The sequence below is a fragment of the Camelina sativa genome, chromosome 1 (assembly GCF_000633955.1).
Source record: "Camelina sativa cultivar DH55 chromosome 1, Cs, whole genome shotgun sequence".
Taxonomy (NCBI): Eukaryota; Viridiplantae; Streptophyta; class Magnoliopsida; order Brassicales; family Brassicaceae; genus Camelina; species Camelina sativa.
Window position 1 is genome coordinate 10,003,965 of NC_025685.1, and position 15,780 is coordinate 10,019,744.

Genomic DNA, 15,780 nt, shown 5'->3' on the forward strand with positions numbered 1-15,780 from the left:
ATTGCCTATGCTTCTCGGCAGTTGCGGAAGCATGAGGACAACTATCCTACTAATGACTTGGAGATTGGTGCTGTAGTTTTTGCCCTGAAGATTTGGAGATCTTATCTTTATGGTGCAAAGGTACATGTGTTTACAGATCATAAGAGCCTAAAGTATATATTCACTCAGTCCGAGCTGAATTTGAGGCAGAGGCGGTGGATGGAGCTCGTGGTGGATTATGATCTGGAGATAACCTATCATCCTGGTAAGGCTAACTTGGTTGCAGATGCTTTGAATCGGAAGCGGGCGGCTTCGGCTCAGAAGCAGGATATGGATTCTCTGGTAGGAGAGATCAGTGCGTTGAGCTTGTGTGCGGTTTCTCAGGAGCCGTTGGGTTTGGTTGCAGCTGATAGAGCAGATCTTTTGAGCAGAGTGCGGTTGGCTCAGGAGTCGGATTTGGGGCTGGTGAATGCCTCAAAGGATGTTGACTCAGAGTATCAGGTTTCGGCTAATGACACTATTCCGGTGCATGGANTGGAGCAGCAGTCTTGGCTAAGAAGTATGTGAAGGAGATAGTCAGGTTGCATGGGGTGCCAGCGAACATAGTTACCAGGTGCCAGGTGGTTTGCTGAAGAGTCTTCCCATTCCAGAGTGGAAGTGGGATATGATTACTATGGACTTCGTGGTTGGTTTGCCAGTGTCCAGGATGTTTGATGCTATCTCGGTCATTGTGGACCGGTAGACTAAGTCGGCACATTTTCTGGCCATTAAGAAGACTCTTCAGGTACCCTGTGGTTTGCTGAAGAGTCTTCCCATTCCAGAGTGGAAGTGGGATATGATTACTATGGACTTCGTGGTTGGTTTGCCAGTGTCCAGGATGTTTGATGCTATCTCGGTCATTGTGGACCGGTAGACTAAGTCGGCACATTTTCTGGCCATTAAGAAGACTGATGGAGCAGCAGTCTTGGCTAAGAAGTATGTGAAGGAGATAGTCAGGTTGCATGGGGTGCCAGCGAACATAGTGTCTGATAGGGATTCCAAGTTCACTTCAGTGTTTTGGAAGGCATTTCAGGCAGAGATGGGCACTAAGGTGCATATGAGTACATCTTATAATCCCCAGACAGATGGACAGTCAGAGAGGACGATCCAGACGTTGGAGGATTTGCTGAGGATGTGTGTGTTGGATTGGGGTGGCCATTGGGCAGATCACATGAGCTTGGTAGAGTTTGCTTATAACAACAGTTACCAGGCGAGTATTGGCATGGCTCCTTATGAGGCTTTGTATGGGAGGCCGTGTCGTACACTGTTATGCTGGACTCAGGTGGGGGAGAGGAGCATGTATGAGGCAGATTTTGTTTAGGAGACCTCGGAGAAGATTCGGGTTCTCAAGCTGAACATGAAGGAAGCTCAGGATCGACAGAGGAGTTATGCCGATAGGAGGAGGAGAGATCTTGAGTTTCAGGTTGGAGATAGAGTGTACCTCAAAATGGCCATGTTGCGGGGTCCGAACAGGTCATTGAATGAGACTAAGTTGAGTCTGAGGTATATGAGTCCGTTCAGAGTGATTGAGCGAGGTTGACCAGTGGCATATAGACTGGAGTTACCTGAGGTTATGCGTGCATTTCATAAGGTTTTTCATGTGTCTATGTTGCGGAAGTGTCTCCGTGAGGATGACTAGTTGTTGGCTAAGATTCCTGAGGATCTTCTGCTCAACATGACTTTGGAAGCGAGACCAGTGAGGGTTCTCGAGAGGATGATCAAGGAACATCGGAAGAAGAAGATACCTTTGATGAGAGTCCTTTGGGATTGTGATGGTGTTGAGGAGCAGACTTGGGAGTCTGAGGCGAGGATGAAGGCAATGTTTAAAAAGTGGTATGAGAAGCAAGCCACGACTTGAGCTTGCCTAGCCTGGTCCCATCTGTAGTCCGTGGCTGGAGCGGGAATGGAGTATTCCAGCCTATCTCTCTTGTTTACTCGGTCGCTTGGGGTAGTTGGTTGTGCGATTCAGTAACAAGATGAGGTGGTGTTTGGGGTACAAAATTTCCGCAAGGCAGTATTTAGGAGGAAAGTTTTTTGAATTAGAAGTTTCTATAAGTGGAAATTTCCAGAAGTGGTAAGTGTTAAAAATGAAAAGTTTTATGTGAGTTAGAATTTGTCCATTTTTGGTGGGGGAGAGCCTGGAAGAGTGCTTGTGTGGCCTTTGTGGCGGGCTGTTTAGCCATTGTGTGGCCTTCGTGGCGGGCTGTTTAGCCATTGTGTGGCCTTCATGGCGGGCTGTTTAGCTATTGTATGACCTTTGTGGCGGCTGTTTAGCCAGAGTGCCTGTTGAGGCGGTCCTTCGGGATATATGGTCATCGTTTGGCCTTGGTGGCGGTCCTGTTTAGGACATTTGTTTCGCCTTTGTGGCGGTCCTGTTTAGGACATTTGCTTGGCCTTCGTGGCGGCCTGTAGGGCAGTGAGATGATCCTTGTGTGGTCATGAGGTATCCCAGTGAGGGGATATATGGTTGGTAGGACATTGTGTGGTCTTACGGGAGCCACGGGAAGGAAACCTGGATAGGGATAGGACTCAGACGTGTTCAGAATTGTTTGCTCGCTACTCTTGGGGGACTTCGGTTCTCCTACTACCACCATATTCTAAGACTTTGTGGCTTGGGAGTGTGGTTGGTATATTGACTTCGCATGACGATCCGAAGGCGCGCTGTACGGTGACGACTCGAGAGACGAATATTGGATTTCTCCTTACACATTATGGCATGCTGGTTAGGCCTGATGAGGAGCCAACATTATGGCATGCAGACTTAGGTCTGATGAAGAGCCAATAAAAACTCAAGGTTTAGGTTTGTGAGTAAAGGAAATTCCAAAAGTCGAAAGCAAATAACGCCTGGAGCGTGATTCTATCACCTAAAGGTGACATTTCGTATATCGGTCAAAGGAGTGCGGGCCGTGGAGTCAGTAGCACATGAGTTTTTGGTTGAGTGTTGTTCGAGATTCGAAGACGAATCTATTTTGGTGGGGGAGAATTGTAATGCCCGCGAACCAAAACTTAGCATTTTGGGGGTGGGTGTCGATCGACACTCATGGTGGTGTTGGTCGACACCACTTATTCTGGTTCGGCCAGATTGATTTAATTATTGATTTGGACCAGTTTGGTTTAGGGAAAACCATCTAACCGAGTTATTTAAGGGAGAAAACGACCTAGGTCGTGGTTGTTTTGTCTCAAGCCGTTTTTGAGAAAAATACAGAGAGAAAAGGAGAGAAACTGTTCTTGAGGTTTTAGAGAGAGTTTGTGAGTTTTGAAAGTGTTTTTGGAGATATCTTGCTGTGAGAGTGAAGATCCAAGGCTAGGAACGTGGTGGGAAGGTTTTTGTGGTGGTAGCTTCGTCTTTTGGGCTTAGATCTCTTTGTTGGCTAAGGTGAGTGCATGACCATGGCTTATCTAAGTTAAGATCTATGTTTCTGTGATATTGTGTGGTTGTTTGTTTTTGGTTGTTTGTGAGTTTTTTGTAGCTCCTGAGGCTTGGATTCGTTCCTGGGATTGTGTGGGACGAAGAGGAGAAGTTTGGAGGTGAGATTCGAAGGTTCTGTTCGAAGGAAATCACTGCTCGAAAGTGGTGTCGGTCGACACTAACGCGAGGACGGCTCGGGAACTTAGCGAGTGTCGGTCGACACCATGTGGAGTTGTCGGTCGACACCGTTAGGGTTTCAGGGGTGTCGAGCAGGTGTCGGTCGACACCCAAGTGGTGTTGGTCGACACCAGATGTTTAGTCGACACCTTCTGGTATCGGTCGACACCATTCTGACAGTAACCAGATCGTGTCGGGTCACTTGTTCATGTTCCTGGTTTGTTTTATTGTTGTTGTTTGTGGCATGAGAGATCTTATTGCTTGTGTGTATAGCCCAGTAGATGGGAGGATTGCCTCACTGAGTATTTATCAAATACTCATGCATCTCAATTTGTGTTTGTGGTGCAGGTAAAGGCAAAGTGTGATCGTGGAATCAAGGCAATGAAGAGGAATATGTTCTAGGAACTCGATTGGATGCTGTCTGGCATTGTTAGGTTGCTAGAGTTGGGTCTTTAGAACTTATTAGGTTGCCGGTTCCTTGGTTTCCTGTTGTTTGACATTGAAATGGTTAGGATTGGTTGTTGGTTATTCTATTATGGATTAATATTGGATTATTGGTTTAGTTGGTTATTTAATTGGTATTGTTATTCCGCTGTTGTTTGTGATTATGGTTAGGTGGCTAGTGGATATGGGACCACTAGTCATAGTTATTTATATTATTATTATTTATTAAAAAAAAAATGGGTCAGGTCGTTTCAGTTTTCATCAATTAACCAAAAATTCATTCCTACAAACTCAGTTTTTCTATTTTTCTTTCAGGTTTCTCATATTACTGCATGCATTAAAATCTTTAATAAAACATGTAAAACTATACTAATACACATGATGTATTAAATTTTTTTTTAAGTTCATTACTCTTTCAAGGTTTTGTGTACTTACTTACAATAAAAATTTATATTACAACGATAAATACAATTTATATTCGACTAAAATTATATTAAATAACTTATGTTATTCTTTTTAACTTTGTTATCCATTATTTATTGATTAATATACATGTTTAATTAATTTCGTTTTTGTTAACACATATCAAATTTTATTGAGAACACATGTATAATATAATTAGAAAGTATATTGATTTTGTTAGTTTTCCTTATTGATTTAAAAAATAATTTTTTTATATAACATTAACATGTAAAATTCTGTAAATAATTTATATTCGACTAAAATTATGTTAAATAACTTATGTTATTCTTATTAACTTTGTTATTCATTATTTATTGATTAATATACATGTTTAATTAATTTCGTTTTTGTTAACACATGTCAAATTTTATTGAGAACACATGTATAATATAATTAGAAAGTATATTGATTTTATTAGTTTTCCTTTTTATTTAGAAAAATAATTTTTTTATATAATATAAACATGTAGAATTCTGTAAATAAAATTAGACACGTGTCATGATCTAATCAATATATTTGACACGTGTCACTATCTTGTTAACGAGTAACTTTGATATTTTTTAATATATAAACATACAAAATTCTGTGAATAAAATTAGATATGTGTCGACATCTAATCAATATATTTGACACGTGTCACGATATTGTTAATTAGTAATTTTGTCAGGTTTATATAATAAAATTGTTAATATTTTATTCTTCATTCAACTAGTTAGTAGCTACATTTTATTCTTAAATAAAAAATTATTATTATTTTGTTAATTGACGAGAGGCATGCAATTGGTGGATTTTACGTAATTTAAATCACGGAAAGTGAAAACGACTCAAAATTGTAACAAGAAATTGATTATGGGAATGTCTGGGCTTTATATACACAGCTATTATATGTATATATGGTCCATACAAACTCATGTACCATCATTGTATGCGTGATAAAAACTGTTAGATAAATAACTCATTAAAAAGAGAAATTTATGAAACTCATCGAAGAAGTGATGATGCTACACGTTAGACTTTGTTACAACCAAAACTATACCCTTCAGTCCTTTCTCTTCAGTTCTCTTTCTCACGGCGACTTTAGTTTGCTCACTTCGTATAATTCCTACGTACCCCAAAGAAAATAAATCAAAATCAAAATTAGTCTTAAAAAATACATAAAAACTATTGAGGAAAAGGAAATTATAAATCTTACCAAAATAGAATGAAGTTGGTTTAGAAGTGGAAGGAGCAATGAAATTAGACTTGTTATATCATCTTGGACCATTTGGTGAGTCTCGTCTTTTCCCGCAAGCACATCGATGAATGTGCTGTTGTTTGGAACCAGTTTAAGAGCCACCTTTTCGGACAAACACAAACGCATATATACCACGAATTTGTTTTTAGAATAATTTGTTTTTTTCTATATACTCGAGATGTAATTATTATAGTGAACATTGTAAATAATAATTACCTTAAAAGCGGCAGAAGAGATCCATCCATGCCATGGTTTTATAGTCAAATTATAAGACTCTTCTATGGCTTGTTCCATGTTTTGTGACATGTCCTTCACCAACCGTTGCAATAGCGCTAACGTAAAATCCATCGCTCTAAATAGTTCGGGATTACAATAGTTAACAAAACTATTGTTAGTTCATATTCTTTTTTTTTTGGTTATATTTATTTACATGTACTAATTAAATGATACGTACCTCGTTAGCCAAAGAGCAGCTCTGCTACAGCTTTTAGGTTTCCTAGAGGATCCCTCCTTCGCTTCTTGTCTTAGTATCTCAGCCAAATTTGAGTACAAAAGAGGATCAGATTCCCACATCTTCTCTAGCCTCTATAAACAGAACAGTTTTAAGNAAAAAAAAAAAAAAAAAAAAAAAAAAAAAAAAAAAAAAAAAAAAAAAAAAAAAAAAAAAAAAAAAAAAAAAAAAACTCAATAAACAGAATAGGTTAACAAGTTGATAAGAAAAAAATCAGGTCCATTCAATCGAAGAGACTGTATAACGAAAATGACCCTGAAAGCTACGTAAAGGTGTAGATGGGTCCTCGTGTCGAAAGAGATGAAAAATTCTAGGGCGGCGAGTCGAAACATCAATGGTTTCTAATCATGCTTAATAGTTAATTATACACTGCATCAGGTAACTAGGGAAACATGTAGTACTAGTAGTATTCTTTTTTATTTTCTGAGATAAAAAATGTACTTATATAATAATCTAGAGTGAGTTACGCAAGAGCTTACGAGCATTGAAAATGATGTATGTATATAATATTAATATTATTATAATAGAGACAAAAGTAATTACTTGAATATTTTGATCAATGTCTTGTCGGAGAACAGCCATTGTCGGGCCAATCTTATCTGCAATCAATCAACAAAGTTTCAGGACAACCATTGGAGGAGCTAGTTATGCTTTAATTCAAGAAAACCAAACATTAGCTTAGAGGTAGATTCGTAATAACACAGAAACTCTTTCATGTTAACTAAATAAATAAATAAAAACTTTGATATATTAAGCAAAACAATATTTCTCATTTGGTTTTAGAATAACAAAGTTTATATATTTTAAAAAGAAAAAAAATGGCATAAAAAATTACCAAGAACTTGGACGATTAATTTGCAGAAAGATAGGAGAGGCTTTAAAGGTAAATTGATGATGTTTGTAGTGGCTTCGGTTTCGGTGGTAACTATTGTGGTCTTGGCTATGGAGAGAACAGAGAGTTCTTCAATGGCAGATCCAATCTCTGTCATCTTCTTCTTCTTGGTTGTCTCTTCCATTTCACATCTCTTTCGTTTCATCTTTGTTTGCAATTATTTTATTCTCTACCTTTCTCGACTATGTGTATAATGCCTCTACTTAACCAACATATATAAGGGAGTTCGGCTATTTATAATATAGGAATCGGCTATTGGTTCTCTCTATTTTTGTGTGTTTGAATCCGGGATATTTGTTAATTATATATCCAATAAAATACTACCTATGTACTTAGTAGAAGTTTCCCTTAATTAGATGATAATTTTTTTTATAGATTCTCTTATCGATATGATGGTGATTGGTGACCCCTATGCTTGACCTTGCTATCGTTATTGGTTTTTTATCAGTTTTGTTTATTACTCTTATTTATTTGTTTGGATTGTTTACTTTCCATAATTACATAAATTGTCAGAGAAATTACTCCTACCATTTTATACTTACTCTTATTTTTTGTATTTTATACTTACTCTCTTGAACAAAATTGATGGTTCCAGATTTTCATACATATTAAAAACTGAATTTATTTTTTCAAAATAATTTTTGTATTTTTTAGTAGTCAATTATTGTAAAGAGCCTTGAAAATCTTCAAATAGAAAATGAATGAAGCTTGATACTGTATAGTAGTATATATATGTCAATGACCCAGATAGCGATAATTTGCTATTCCAATGTTGTATAACTACATAAGTTTAGGATCTTGCCATAAACAACCAACTGTTACTAGCAGTGTTTTCAGACCGCGACCCACTCAATCTGCCGGTTTGGGTTTTGCTCTATAACTGTGATGTTAACAAACCGGAAAAACCCGGATAAACTCGGTAAAAGCCGGCGACCCGCCGGACTTTGGGTTTCATTAATCAAACGATTTTAGCATTTTAATTTGAACAGATCTGTTAATTTTTTACCTTTTCTGCAAAATTTGATGAAGAACAATATTCTGGCCGGGTTTGAGTTGAAGTCACGAAGAAGAGGAAAGAGAAGAGACACGTGAGAGAGGGTTAGACAATTAAGACCAACATTACTGGGAGATGCTCTCTCAAATATTCTTATTAAAAAATAATAAAAGGAAGAGAGAAGAGAAAAAAGAAAGAAACGTTTTTTCTAGAGTCACTTGAGAAACGATTCTCAGACCAAACAAGACATGTGTCATTTGTTCAGTGGAACAGAAATTAAAATAATAATAATAGTAATAATTTGTAAAAGAAATATTTTTTTTTTTTTGTTTTTTTGAGAAATGTGCAGCCGTTACTTGAGTAATGATGCTCTAATAGGAGAGATAACAAATCATTTTTATTAATTTTATATACTACAAGAATTTATTATTATTATTTGGTTAGATCATCCCATTAGGTCCTAGACATATATGTATATTATATACTGATATATATATATATATACAAATAATATGCTGTCAAATATAAACAAACAAACTAAGAAGAATTAACAATTTTAAATATGATTTAGTTCTATGTAATTAAATTAAACGAGTGAACAATTATTAAAATTTAGAAATAGAAATTTGTTACATATATCAAAAATAAAAGAATAATATTATATTTATAAGATGTATAATATATATAAATAATTAAATATATTTAAATATTATTGACCCGCGGTCGAACCGGGTTGACCCAATGAACCGGTGACCCGATAGTTTTCCCGGTTTAGCATCCGGTTCGGGTTTCAAAACATTGGTTACTAGTTACTACTCCCTTGTTTTATAATATAAAATATTTTAGAGAAGATTTTTTGTTTTATAATATAAAATGTTTTCAAATTTTTATGTTACTTTTAAATTAGTTTAATATTTATTATTTTGCAGTCTTGTTTATGAGTGGACTGGTTGAACCAACTTATAGTAATCATTTCTTAATTTATGTGTTTTCACTTAAAACATGGAGTAGTAATTAGTTTGCAACTCTAGCAGTAAGATCTTGCATTTAATTTAATTTATTGAGTGGAGGAAAAAGAGAAATGGTCTCATGTTCCAAAATAGACAATGCTGATTCCCAGAAACATAATTACCAAGGTTCTTGTGGATTTCGATAGAAAGGATTTATGCAAGAAACATCAATATAAAATTCTATAAACAACTCAGCTCGAATACGCGCGTTATAGTAACGTTAATGATGCAATACATACCGTTGAACAGAAGGCAATATTCTCAACGTCTAATAAGCTAAGTATCATTGTTTTTAGATGGCTCTAAGGAGTCATAAGATGGCATTGGATGGTCTATATATACACATTCGATAGCCAAAACCCAAAAGTTCGATACTTCCTCTGTCTCATAAAGATTTGTTTAGAAATTTTAACACATTTTAAAAAAACAATGATTAGTGAGTTTAAATATATTTTTTTTCTTTAACTAAAAAAATAGTATTTAATTTTAAACCAATAACAATTCAAAATTTTAAATATTTTCAATGATTACTTCTTAAAATTTACAAAATATCAATATTTGTGCGACTAAAAAATATCCCAAAACATCAATTTTTATGAGAGATAGGAAGTATTTATTAAACCAACATACCATAATTAAGACCGTTACTCCTTTTGAACCAAAGAGGTAGAATATATAATACCTCGATTTACGAAAAATAGTGTGCACATAAAAATTTAGTATTATCTTGATGCACTGCTAAAAAAATTTAAAATGTTAAATGTAGTCTCATAATGAGACTCTCATTGATCTGACTATGTTTTCTAGAAAATATTACCGTCCTCAAAAATTATATGGCAAATGAAATCATAAATGGCTTACTTAACTCGTGATCCTAAAATCCTAGTATTTGGCAATTTTGCAGCTCGAAAATTTAAAATCATATAACTTTGATACATATAAATAAATAAACCGATAGTTGGTTGCCATGTTACAGACCTCTAGATAGAGACCAATATATATATTTGTGATTGTCATTGATCAATACTCTCTCTCTTCCATAATATAAAATGTTTTGAAAAAAAAAATATTTCATTTCACAAATATTTTATAAAATTTATGGAGATTTTTGATGTACTAATTATTTTTAAAATTACTGGGTCTTTTAATGATAATTAAATTGTAATTTAACTAATTATTAAATAATATTATTCTTGTAACGTCCTGACCGCCACATTTTAGTGGGTTTCATGTCCAACTCCAGTCCATGGGTCCACTTTCTCTAATGTTCCTCACGTCCTCTCACTAGGTCTGTGAGCCCACCCATATCCGACGGTCAGTTTGCTACGTCCAGGAAGCTTTAAAGACTTGTTACCGTCCCTACAAACCACCATGTGATATTTCCATGTGTTTTGTCCTCACTTGCATAGTTCCGACAGTCACTTCCCGGAAGGTCACCCATCTTGAGACTACTCCAGCATAAGCACACTTAATTGTGGAGTTCTCTCAAGCCCCTTGACCGAAAAGATAAGTGCACTTTGGTGACATAGGTGGCCAAATCAATTCTTTTAAACCCTCCGCAAGTCTCTGAAACCGGGATGTCACAATTCACCCCCACTAACAGATCGCAACGTCCTCGTTGCGCACCAAAACCGCTACCCCCAATGGTGTGAGCCCACTCGACTCCACTCGTCTGGGTTCGGCTCTGATACCACTTGTAACGCCCCGACCGCCACCTCTTAGTGGGCCTCATGTCCAATCCCAGTCCATGGGCCCACCTTCTTTAATGGGCCTCACATCCTCTCACTAGGCACGTGAGCCCATCCATATCCGACGGCCGGTTTGCTATGTCCGGGAAGCTTTAAAGGCTTGTTACCGTCCCTACAAATTACCACATGATCTTTCCCTGTGTTTTGGCGTCACTCGCACAGTTCTAACAATCACTTCCCGGAAGATCACCCATCATGAGACTACTCCAACATAAGCACCTTTAACTGTAGAGTTCTCTCATGACCCTTGACCGAAAAGATAAGTGCACTTTGGTGACATAGGTGGTCAAATCAATTCTTTTCAACCTTTCCCTCTCTAAAACTGGGGTGTCACAATTCTAAAAAAAAAAATCTCACCTCCAAGAAACAAACACCATTTGACTCTTATTAACTCATACAATTTGCTTATATAAAATGAATTTGATAGATCATAGAAACGAGAATTACAAGAGGTTGGGGATTTTGTTAAATGGACCTCCTCCCATTCTCTAGAATTAACCCACAAATTTCTCGATATTCCTCTTTAACACTCTCAGACCTTATATATTATATAGTCCTAGACTAAAGAAATAATCTAAACCAACTATGGTTAACTCTCACAACAAACTTTAGTAAATATTACTATACATTTTCACTGCTTCTATCGTTGACCTACTGTAAACCTCATTTGGCTCAATAATAAAACCTTTCTCATAAATTTTTCAAACTTTCAATTACCAAGGCAAGAACTCTCGTTTATTTATTGTATTCGACCAAAAAAAAGAAATCGTGAATAGCTTTTTAAAAACAATTAATAGAGTAATTTACATATGTACATCATCAAATACAACCCCACATGCATGTACACACAGATACATTATATATATATAAAGATCCATACACGTGTCAGTATGTCGTTTTGTGTGAAAATGTACATGGAGAAAGTGGAGCAGTTAAGGAGTTTAATTTATAGGTCAAATGTCGTAATTAGAGATATTAAAAAAAAATTATCCTCATTTGGTTTTCTTAATCAAGACTTATCTTTATCTAACTATCATGTCATGTTAAATGATTTCCTTTGGCACGTACACATCTCATCTCAAGACAAAATACCGAGATAATAATACTAAGGAATAACCATAAATTTGGTTAGATTCCGATTTTCTTTGATTTGGTGTCTCGTGTTAATAAGTTTCAGTCTTTGTTATTTTATTGTTTAGGTCTACTTTGCTTTTCTTTTTTTCAGTTTTGGCATAAAAATTTCTCACCTCGAAATTACGATTATCCGTCAGTTTTAAAATTGGGCACAATAAGTATTATACGTCGGAAAAAAAAAGAAGTATTAGACGTCGTCCCCATATCAGTTTTGAAAACATAGGTATTCATCGTCAAAGTAAATAACAAGTACTAGTATAATTTAGATATTTACGATAAAAGTTAAATAATAACTAACCAAAAAAATTAATACCTTGTTTGTTTTATAAGTTACTCGTTCTTGTTATTATTAGATATAAATTAATCAACAAGTAACTGCAAAACATTCGAAAATAATTTACAAGTAGCAAATAATAAGATAAGGGAAATAACTTATAAGTCCATCATTCTTTAACAAAGTACTTAAAATCAAGGATAGTCGCTTTCAACGAGTCAAATACAAGTACATTGTTACTCGTACAAGTGAAATCAAACAACAAGCATCTCTAAAAAAAGAGGGTAATTTGTCTTGTGCCCACCCCTAGCTATAGCCGGCTTAGTTTGCAAGGTTATTTCGTTAACTACCAACCTTGTATTTTGTATTATTTTATTTTTAATATCAAATTTCTAGATGACAACAAAAGAAGAAGAAAAAAACCATGAAAGTATACGTTCCGACGACATCAATTTAGCGGCGAACCCGATTGTTTTGACAATGTTCTCGAAGTCAAAATAAAGTCTCCTTTGCAATCGCCGATATTGGCTAGAGTGAATTTGTATTACTCCTTTACCGGTCCGATCAAATCTTTCTTTATGATAGTATCGTCGATATATTTCTCTTCTTTCTTTTTGTCGTGTTTCTTCCTTTTTCTTTGTTTCCCAAATGCCTTTCTAATTTTTAGTATTATTATAGTTATCAAACATATGAACGTACAGATATTAATCATAGAAATGTCGTATATATATAAATAAGATTGTCAGTTAAATCCCTTAATTGAATGGTCGCTTTGCCAAACGAAGTATTCTCCAGAATCTATCGTACATGCTGATGGGTAAGGCACTCCGATGTAGAGATTAGTGGGACGAATCGGTTTGCTTTTTATTATTATTTTAAGTACATTTTCTAAGTTAAGAATATGGTGTGCATAATTTCAAGCCCCTCTCAATCTCATCCTTATTCATGAATGGCCAACTACTAATCATTTTTACAAGTTTAACATGAACAAGTTCCGTTTATATATATCTTTTTATCTATAAGTCAGCTAATGATTAAACTTTCTTGTTTTAGAATTATTATTTTCTGTATAGAATAAGAATTACTTAAGTCTTCTATAGGTAACGGTCTACTCTGTGTTTATTCAGACCATAGGGTCACAAATCACGACGTAGATTCTAAAAGTAGGATATTATTACTTAAATACAGAAATGGATTTTAGTCCTTACTTACTGATAATCATTAATTTATCTTTTTTAAACTACATATTATATTCGCCATGTTTTTTTTGTTTTTGGGATCAAAATCGCCATGTTGTTAAGGGTATCTTTTCCCCTCTAAATTATGAGAGTGATTATTTAACGCTTACGTGAGTTTTGTTATACCCATTCGTACTACATGATTATGGGTTCCATTTATAAATGTACAGTCGTGTTAACGTTACTTTTATAAGTGAAAAACTTTGTGAGTGTTCCTATTAACAACATCCGTTATGGAGTTGGTTACCAAACAAGGAGTTGCTTCTTTAATGTTCAGGAGGTATTGTCGTCTGTGAAAACTGAAAACTACATAGGTGAGTTTCCTTGTGCTACAAAAATTGATGTTATCTGCATATTCCACATAGGGGTATATAAGTTTTTCCTTACCTGGAAAGAGTGAGATTAAATAAGTAGATCTTTTTTGTTTCTTGCACAAAAACGAGATAAGAATAAAAACAAGTTATCCATCCCTTGATCAATCGTAGGCATAAACAAGTCAAAGCCGAGTTGGTGGCCAAACCAACCTCATTGAAATGTAAGCTACTAGTGGTTCTTAGCTGTCAAGTTGTGAAAGGCTTCTGTAGATTTTAACTCAAAGACCAATGAGATTAGTTATAAATGATTAATGTATAACTATATTATGAGTATTCTCTATTCTGTGGTGCTAAAGTTTTCATTTAAACTAAACTACATGACATTAATTAAATAAGTTGCACACAATTTTATAACTAAAACTGTGTGATTGTTTTTACCAAAACACTACTAATCCATCATTATTATTTACAGTAAATCCACTATCATATATAGTTATCTCCTATATATTAATAGAGAAGCATTTTGAAAAAAATGCTGAAGTGTCGTTACTAGAGAGCTTCACACATTTTTTAGCAATTTAATCTCATTTAGTAATACTATTTACAATATATGTCATTATATGTTTAACCAAAAAATAATAATAGAAGATGTTAAGTTTCACTATTTTTACATGTACTATATTTTGTTAACGTGTACTTTTAAAAACTTTTAAAATGTAATAGCTAATTTTATTCGTAAAAATAGTTATTCATTATATAATATACAAATTTTTTTCCCGAACACTAAAAAAAAATATGAACGAAAAAATCAGCAAATTAAAATACAAATTTGAACTTAATAGTATTCATATCTTTACATTTTATGTAAATGCATATTTTTTTTTTCACAAATGTAAATGCATATTATACTTCTTAAAAATTCCAAAATTTTTAATATTTTTTTTATCTATTCATTTGTCCTGTTTCAATAAATTGGTTTTAAAATCACAAAAAGACATGTTGCCATAAATAGTAATATTTTATCAATATTTTCTCGACTACGTAAAAACTTTTTCACGTTTAAAGATTTTAAACAAAATAAACGAAAATTTGAATTAAAAATACTTTAATTACATATTACATTTAACACAAACGAATATTAATTCAATAATTATAATTTACCCATAATAATTTTATTTAAATTAATTTATTTCACACATGATGCATGTTGTTACCTAGTTCTATTTTATCTGTGTATATCTCCTAGAAGAAGGGAGCCAACGATTATATATAGAACTAAGATAAGTAAACTAGTTTGGAAAGAGGATGAATAATTTATTTATCTTTTCGAATATTGCCAGATATAAACCACAAGCTTCCCCATGCCATTACTAATTTTATATAGTGCGAATAGTACTCGAGATTCATTACATTTAGCTCTATTTTAAAAACTTTGGACCGTTTACTAACAATTAACAATAATAAGTGGAGCATCGGGTTGTAATGTGACAGTGTGACACGTATCCGTCTCCTATTGAGTCCACACATTTTGTTAACAATCACAGTTGAATATAGTCGTCTATAATTACAACTCTAGAACTTGATTCTATTATAAATGATAACTACATCATTCACAATGAGCAAATAATAATTACTGACATCATTTGGATAGCAAGCGTTTCCACATGCTAAAGATTTTACGAATCACGACTCACGAGCGACAGTTCTCCTTATAATTTTTTTTTGTAAAACTGTGAATTTTCATTAAAAAAACTCCATTATAGTGATTTACAATAGCTTTGAATACAAGAGATAACCTTTGCCACACAAAAAATTAAAAGACATAGGAAATCTGATAAAGAAACAGGAGGAAATATATATCCCAGCTTCCTCTGTTTTTAATATCCGTACTTCAACCAGTCATGTAGTAGCCTTTTGAAAT

At 34.4% G+C, this 15,780-nt stretch overlaps 1 protein-coding gene across 2 annotated transcripts; it reads right to left on the reverse strand.

Annotated features, from left to right (window-relative positions):
* On the reverse strand, positions 5,332-7,445 carry LOC104786329 (glycolipid transfer protein 3). 2 transcript variants are annotated; one of them, XM_010511702.2, is made up of 6 exons: positions 7,091-7,445; positions 6,799-6,854; positions 6,199-6,329; positions 5,961-6,096; positions 5,703-5,846; positions 5,339-5,612 (listed from the first exon to the last, which is right to left on the reverse strand). In XM_010511702.2, the coding sequence occupies exons 1-6, from the start codon at positions 7,290-7,292 to the stop codon at positions 5,577-5,579; spliced, it is 705 nt and encodes a 234-aa protein (XP_010510004.1). In that variant the 5' UTR covers positions 7,293-7,445; the 3' UTR covers positions 5,339-5,576. The 2 variants fall into 2 exon arrangements, with proteins under 2 accessions (XP_010510011.1, XP_010510004.1); XM_010511709.2 differs by lacking the exons at positions 6,799-6,854; positions 7,091-7,445 and adding an exon at positions 6,510-6,787 and having other exon boundaries at positions 5,332-5,612.